Below are 8319 nucleotides of genomic sequence, written 5' to 3' on the forward strand. Positions count from 1 at the left end.
TTCCTTCAGCTCAGAATGCCTCTCATTAACTGCATCCCCTGGTGACTTTTCATCAATTCACCAAGCCAGTGGAACCACCGGAGGACTTGCTTTCTTTTATGTGCAATTTTAGGAAGTGTTTCTCTTCTTTCCCCTCTCTCTCCTTACCGGTCTTTTAATAAGTAGGAAAACTATTATTTAGGGTGAAAGGACATCAAAACCAAAAACAGCACAGTGATTAAGGACCATGCTCAGCCGTCTCTCTTCTGTTTTATTCACTGATACAATGTAGAGGTGCTGGTGTGGGTCTTAACAAAAAAGAATTTTTTTTTCTTTCTGCCGCATATGTGCAAAAGCAAAATTCTGGAAAACAAGATTCTCTTGGAGTAAGAAACAAGTTGTTAAATGTGAATTGATGGCAAATTCCAAATTCTAAAGATGAATTGCCTATGTAAAAAGTGGATCGTATGAGAGATGAATTTAGAAGATGAAGTCTCGTTGTAAAGGAGCATTGATTAATAACTAAATTGTGTCATTAGGAACTGCTCTTAAACAGAGGCTCCCTGGGGCAAGTACAACCCTGCCCAACTGCTGCATTTTATGGAAAGTCTAGAACCTATGCTTTCAGAGGGCATTTTAGTGTAAAACCAACCTGAAATGGACAGTAGACTCAACAACATAAAATGAAGCCCCAACATAAAATTAATGCATCTGGAAGCTCTAAAATAAGCAGGCATCGACTCGTAAACTCTCTCTATCTGCTTGCTATTTGCTCTCTCTGAGCTCGAAGGAGAATTCCAACAGCACACGCCCTTTCGGTCTAGGGTTGGAAGAAGAAGCAGAAATCAACCATGAAGCAGAGAGGAAGGCGGAACTTGGGTCCCTGAGTCCCTTCACCACGCTTACACTCCAGATGATGTCAGCTGTAAAATGAAACACTGATGCACAATGGTCATCTTTGTGGCTCCTCTATGGGCTTCAGTATAAGTGAGGATTTAGATGCAGGTTCCAATCCTGGTTCTGCAGTTTACAAACTAGATGACATGGGCAAATTATTTAATCTCCCTGAGCCTCAGGTCGCTCATCCGTAAAAGCAGGATAATAAAAAGCTACCCCATAAAATTGTTGTAAGCATTAAATGAACGTGCATAAAGCACTTAGCGAGAGCCTGACATACACGTGCTCAATACTTACCTGCTTAAGATAGTCTCAGAAACTCCGTAACTATCATCCACCTGTTCCTCTCATCCTGGCAAGGCAGAAAGACTCCCCAGCTGATTTATAACTTGCTTGTCGATAGCGCAAGCACAGTCTCAGACCAGGCAAACACACATTCCTCCATGCTTGGTACCCACCTTGAAAGTGCAGCTATCTCGTGGTCCTGAACTTGGGCTGCCTACGACCTGTCCCCCAGCCTGCACTTCCAGGTAATAGAGACCTTCATGTGCTTCGGACAGCAGAGATCTGAGGGCAGAAAGTGGCAATCCTTGTGAATCAAAGACTATGAATTGCCAAAGCTGGCAGCCCCACTTGACCACTTCAAATCTCCCCCCTGCACCTGTGAAACAGAGCTAACCCAGGAGTCCTGTATTTCACCTTTCACCTCCTCTACCCACTCATCCAATAGACTTTAAACATCGGATCCTTCAGCAAAAGAAGTTGTGAAGTTTTCATTGAAAGTGCCAAAAATGTTTTTAAATTTTGTCCTGTTTCTCAGCCTCATAGGTTCTCAGGACTTTATGAGTTGGAGGGGACATGGATAGATAATCTATTCCAGTTTCCATTAAAAAAATAACAAGTTCCATATAGATTAAGAGACCTGGGTATGCAAACACCACAGGTTAAGGGCAAAGGAGGATCTGAATCCTAGGCTCTTTCTAATAAAAGGCATTGATTTTTTTTTTTTTTTTTTTTTTTTTTTTTTGCGGTACGCGGGCCTCTCACTGTTGTGGCCTCTCCCGTTGCAGAGCACAGGCTCCGGACGCGCAGGCTCAGTGGCCATGGCTCACGGGCCCAGCCGCTCCGCATGTGGGATCTTCCCAGACCAGGGCTCAAACCCGTGTCTCCTGCGTTGGCAAGCGGATTCTTAACCACCGTGCCACCAGGGAAGCCCCATCTTAAAGTCATTAGCATTGGGGGATTGAGGAGATAGAACATACAAATCGTTAGAGCTTTGACTTATTTCACAGCAAGTTCTTGCAGGAACTCTATGCCCCAATATACCATAAAACCTATGGAAATCATCTCTACCAACAGCAGTGCTATAAGAACTTTAGTTCAACAGACATCTTTTGAGCATCTTCTACTAGCAAGATATTGTGCTCAGCATCATAAGGACTACAAGGTGGGTGAATCACATCCTCTGTCCCCAAAGCACTTAATTCTGTGAGGATGAATCTGAAAAGTGGGCAATTGACATAGTGTCATGAGAAACATAGGGCTGAAGAAACAGGGCCACTAAGGCTGTGCATCCTATGCCTTTGTGTAAATTACAGAAAGGTCCTCCCTTCAGGAAGATGAATTGCCCAAAAAGTGTGTTTGTGTGTGTGGATACACAAACGCATGTCCCATGTGTTGAATACACAAGTCCCATGGATGAATGACTAAAATGTGCTCCTTCCTCAAAAGCTGGATTTCAGTTCCTAGTTGTCCCCTATCAAAGAAGGGAAAGATGACACTCAGTTGGCTGTTCAAGGAAGAGGTAGTATTTGCAGTATGGTTGGTTCAATAGGCAGAGATGGAAGAGAGGGAACTTTCCTGAAAGAGGGAACAGAAAACAAAAGGAAATGACAATCTCTTTTGCTCTTAACCAATGATCTACTTTCAGGCAACATCTCTTAGATATTAAAGAAAGAACGAACTAGTGTAAGCTTTAGAGGTCAAAAAAAACTTAAGTAGGACAATAGATAATCTGGAATCCTGTAAAAATCATATCAAACTCAGCAAACAAACTGAGGACTAAGGCGAAATTCCTTTCTAACTGATTTTTAGTTTATGTACAATCATTACAATTATGCCTATTCCAAAAAAATAGTTGGCAAAATGGCCCCATTTATTGAAATCTGAATAGCAATAGAGACCTTCACACACACACACACACACACACACACAAAACTGGAAACATCATCCAGCCCCCAACCCCTCCTTATAAATGTCTCAGAATTCTCAAAAATCTTTCCCATATTCTCATCCTCCCTTAAGCCCTAAAGCTCTGATAGGGAACTATGCTGGTAATTGCAATCATGGCAGGAGTTGCTCTAATTTGCCACTGAAAGCTACTGAGATGAGCAAAGCACTCATCCTGTCTGGTCTTCTCATTCCCGGGGCAGGTGTACCTGGTCCTACACATCACTACCGGCAAATCCAGGAGGACAGGAGAGATGTCACAGGGTATGATGGGCAGCATGGGTACAGCCACATTCACCAGGTGGATCTCCAGCTGAGAGCCGTTGGCAGGATAAAGGAGACCTGGCTCCAAACCTAAATGCAAGGGAGAGTGGAGTCTCAGGCTGAACAGAGCAGTAATCCACACAGGGTAACACAAAAACCTGCCACACGGGGGCAATGGCAGGCCCTGAGTTTACCTAAGGGTTAAAAGTACTATTTCTCATTTCCAAAGGCTGTATGAATGAGTGTGCTTCTTTATGACTTTATTTTTTTTTCTTAATTCTCTCTTCAGGTCCACCCACTTAAACCCAGGAAGGAATTTTCCAACCCTCAAAGTTACTCTTTTCCAGTGGTATAGATGGATACACTGAGCCATGGCTTAGAAGCTCCCATATGTAGGATTATCGACAAGGAAGATAACCAAGGTTCTGAGGGTCACATTGCCAAGTTCTGTGCTACATGGGTATCATCTCACTAGGGTTCCTAGAGTTCCACCCCACAGCTTGGGATAAGGAAGTAGACACAGACATATAATGGTGTGATGTAACATTAGCATGTGGGCATCTGGTAACACAGAAGTTGGTCAGTTGGTCCATCTCCCTTCCAGACCTCTTTTACATCTGTTCTTAGACAAGGAAGAACACCAAAGACTCATTCTTTAGGATTCTTTAGATCAATAAATAAGAAACTTACATTCGGTAAGGCCCAAACCTACCGTCAAAAGTGACAGTGATCCACGTTCCTCCTGCGAGGCTGCCTTCTTCAGGTTCAATGTGGACACGCAGACAAGGCACTATAAGTGAGTAGGAGAAACACTGGCTTCAGTGTGCAAATTCAACCCACCAGCTTCCTTTGAGCATTCCTCAGAATCACCACAAGGGCTTCATACAGCACAGATAGCTGGACCCACCCCCAGAGTTTCCCATCCAGTAGGTCTGTGGTGGATCCCAAGAATTTACAGTTCTAACCAGGTGCTGCTGGTGTTACTGGTCTGGGGACCACACCTTACTCCCATTTTAAGGAAAGTTTTGACTGATCTTCTTATCTTAGACATCCAAAAACCATGTGTTCATGAGGACAATCCTGAATTTCCACTTCCTTTGGAAAAGGCTCTAGGATACATTTGGTTCCTAATTGAATCCATAAAATGTCTTCTCTCCCACTCTTTAATTAGGTGATCATATTAAACTGTTACCATTTATTTCTTATATTTCCACTTCCCAGAGAAGAGGAGAAAGTTCTGGAAGTTATCCCTATTTCAGTCCTCCTGCTTATAACATCATCCTCTAGTTTCTCCCTTTTGAATACATGATCAGAATGACTCCCCAAAGAGACACAGCATTCTCTAGATTTTTTTTTTTTTTTTTTTTTTTTTTTTGCTTTGCCTGCTCAGAGAGGGGCTGAAGCATGAATCAGTGCTGGAATTTTTTTAAAAGCCCACTACACACTTACACACTAGGCTAGACTGGGTTCTCGCATAGAGACTATGGGCTGAGCGTGACCTTATCAATGCCTTATTTTTGAAGATGATCCTGGATGGACATGCCTTGTCCAAGGTAGAGCCAGCAAAAATCAGTTAGTTCCTCAGTGAGGTCTACAGAACACTTTTCGGTTTCTATATCAGAAAAGTTAAAGGATCATCCAAGCCACGCTAACTCTGGCTAGCCCAGGGCTTCCATGTACATTTATGCAGGTGGCGCTCTGCACAACCAAGAGTGGTGAAGAATCATTCACATCGACACAACCATTCGTGGCAGCCCTGGCCAGATCAGCTCATGCTCACCCCTCAAAGGTGTATTAGATACTTCTACCTAATGAAGACCAAAAACAAATGCCATAAAAAGATACCGAGGATAACCAAAGTCACTGAGAAAATGAGAGACCTGGTTTGAGAAAAGGAAATTTTTATTGGTCATTAATCACTAAGACAAGATAAGCTCCTCCCCTTGGGAAGATAAAGTAATAAAATCTAAAAAGAATTGCATTGTATGGCTCAAAAAGAAATTATAAAAGGAAAGTTTTAAGTTACTATTAAAAGCTCTAGACTTAACAGCAACTTCCACTGGCTGTTAAAAATTAAAGTATATAACTATTTAATATATAACCTCAACTACTAAACAGAAAAAAATTATTAAGCAGAGAAAATTTAAACCTAGAGGAGATACTTTAACACTTCCTCCCAAAGTAATATTTAAGTATCAGTAAATTAGTTCTCAAGGTAACCTGCTGCTTTCTATCCAAAATCCCTTCAAAACACATCCAACTCACCCGCTAAAAGTAGTATTTTGATACTTGTCAGAGAGACCAGCCAGCCAGTCATCTTGTTCACTTAAATCAATCCTTTCAAAATTGTTCAGACCTTAAACACATTTTCAGTTTTGATTGGAGCAGCAGAGCTTTATAAAAACAAAATGAAAAATTACTATCACTTTTGCTTATATACAATTGCTTTGCTTCGTTAAAACTTGGGAAATTGGGGCTTCCCTGGTGGCGCAGTGGTTGAGAGTCCGCCTGCCGATGCAGGGGACACGGGTTCGTGCCCCGGTCCGGGAAGATCCCACATGCCACGGAGCGGCTGGGCCCGTGAGCCATGGCCCCTGAGCCTGCGCGTCCGGAGCCTGTGCTCCGCAACGGGAGAGGCCACAACGGTGAGAGGCCTGCGTACCGCAAAAAAAAAAAAAAAAAAAACTTGGGAAATTAAGGAAATTATACCAATATGACCCTAGAGTCTTCAGAGGGACCCACCATCTTCCCAAGCTTGGAAGCAAAGGATAATCTAAGAATCTTACATAAAATTATCATTATTCTACCCCCTTGTCCCACTGCCTTATTTTATGCATGTTTAAGCTGGGTAAGTAATAATAACCTCTTTCCTTAATTCATTATTAAATAAACACTTAAATTTTTAAAATAAATGAATTCCAGATTCAAAATACTAGTTAATGGCGATCACGGAGAGGGGGTGGGGGTGGTTTTGTTTGTTTTCTGGAAGTCTCGGTCCTCTAAGAACCAATCAACACAAAAAGAGTAAAGAGTTAAAGCAAAGGTTAAACATGGTAACAAGTTGGGAAAAAAATGATGTTAATGGAAATTTGGGGGAAATTATCTTATCCTCACAGCAGAGGAGACAGAAAGGAAAGAAACAGGAAGAAAAAGCTGGACCCTCCAAACTGGACCCTATGACCCCAGGTCCCACTACCTCAATCCACGATGCCCGGATCATCCTCTTTAAACTCTGCCTTCACTGTGCCCTTCTCCTGCTTAAAGCTTTCAATTCAAAGCAAAACCTCTATCACTTCAAAACTGATGATAAGAACACGTGGTAGGATTTTTTTTTTTTGTGGTACGCGGGCCTCCCACTGTTGTGGCCTCTCCCGTTGCGGAGCACAGGCTCCTGACGCGCAGGCTCAGCGGCCATGGCTCACGGGCCCAGCCGCTCCGCGGCATGTGGGATCCTCCCGGACCGGGGCACGAACCCGTGTCCTCTGCATCGGCAGGCGGACTCCCAACCACTGCGCCACCAGGGGAGCCCCTTGGTAGGATTTTTATCAAGACTAACTGAGACGATAGATACATAAAGAAATTAACACAGGGCCTGGCACAAAGGAGATGCCCACGAATGTTAGTTTTCTTTTGGAGGGTTCTCTGCTTCCAAAGGAAAGCCCTCTCTCTGACTTTGCAGTCCCACCATGATCTGGCCCCCAGCTTTCCAACTTCCCCTCGCATTGCTCTCCTAGGTGACCCCTGCACTGCGGCGAAGCTGTTCTCCCCACCGTCTCCCAGACAAGCTTCCCACATGGCAGCCTCTACGTTGGATCCTGCTGGTTGCTTTCTGGATCCCCCAAACTTTCTTGTGCCCCAGTGAACTCCTGGCCTTCATCAGGGCCCGCCTCTCCACGTAATCTGTCCCTGTGTTGGTTCATAAATTAACTGGCCCCCAAACACAGAGGGCAAGGAGAGACCTTAGAAAGAGGCAGACACTCCAGATTGGCAGGTGTCAGGTTTCAGGAAAGCTTACAAAGGAGGCTTGTCGTGGGCGTCAGCGAGATGAGTAGATCTCCACACCCGCCACAATCTTAAAAGTTTATAGAGACTTCAGTGGAATTCAGTCACGTATTCAATCGCAGTGGTCTCAACACCACATGACTCTGAAAACTGCATCCTGGAAAACGGCTCTGACTGTGGGACCTGTGGGCAGAATGTACATTTCAAGGACAGGGAGGGGGTGAAGAGCCTCCAATTGCCCGGGGTCTGCTTGCAGGTCAGCTGGTGGTCACACCCTGTGCACGACCTCCTCCAGCAGTCTGCCCCTTATGACTAGCTCTAACAATCTCACTTGCCCCCTCTTCCGAGATGTGCCCTGAGAGGTCAGCAAAGGGTTTCACCTGCATGGAGAGGGCTCCTTTGGCAGCTATCTGGCTGCATAGGAGATAGAGGCCACAGCAACAGTATAGGCACATGCAAGAGAAAACACAGATTAACATTCCCAACATAAGTTAACATCTTTTTCCACCAAGAGCTCCATGATCTGAACCACTGATTTATCAAGTTCCCTGGGTTGGTGGTCAGATCACTCAGGAAGTTCACTTGTGTCCTCATGTGATTTAATAAGGATGATGCATCAGCAGATTCATCAGGTGCAAACACGCAACATTCTGCTTGGATAATGGCTCAGGTGCCTCCTTGCAAGGCAGGGATAGTGTCCGAGGCCATCCTAGGCTGGAGGACAGCTTTTCTCATTACGGATATTTCAGTGTTCTGTAAGGACAGGCTTTGTTGGCTATCATTTAAGGACTGTTGGGTGAATTTAGTAACAGCTTCTATGTGCTCCAGGCCAATGGAGAAAACAAAGGCAGCAGCCAAACAATGGCACCAGTGGAAAACAGACATGCCCATCTGGTCTTGAGGAAAGGGAGGTTGGACAGTTTGGAAACTTGACCTGGTTGTGTATAC

General features: G+C 44.2%; 1 protein-coding gene across 1 annotated transcript in view; it reads right to left on the reverse strand.

Moving 5' to 3' along the window:
* The window catches only part of PKHD1 (PKHD1 ciliary IPT domain containing fibrocystin/polyductin), a gene marked incomplete at its 3' end in the record, with an annotated part of 426508 nt that extends 419022 nt beyond the window's left edge, over positions 1-7486 (reverse strand). The window contains exons 1-5 of the mRNA XM_081247000.1: positions 7385-7486; positions 5635-5762; positions 4082-4159; positions 3315-3459; positions 1335-1443 (exon numbers count right to left, since the gene is read on the reverse strand). Of these exons, the coding sequence (XP_081103126.1) occupies positions 1335-1443; positions 3315-3459; positions 4082-4159; positions 5635-5686 (384 nt within the window). The 5' untranslated portion in view covers positions 5687-5762; positions 7385-7486. The remainder of the gene's footprint in view (positions 1-1334; positions 1444-3314; positions 3460-4081; positions 4160-5634; positions 5763-7384) is intronic.
* Between the last annotated feature and the right edge of the window lie 833 nt (positions 7487-8319).

This window comes from Mesoplodon bidens, assembly GCF_964165515.1.
Source record: "Mesoplodon bidens genome assembly, chromosome: 10".
In the NCBI taxonomy this organism is placed as follows: Eukaryota; Metazoa; Chordata; class Mammalia; order Artiodactyla; family Ziphiidae; genus Mesoplodon; species Mesoplodon bidens.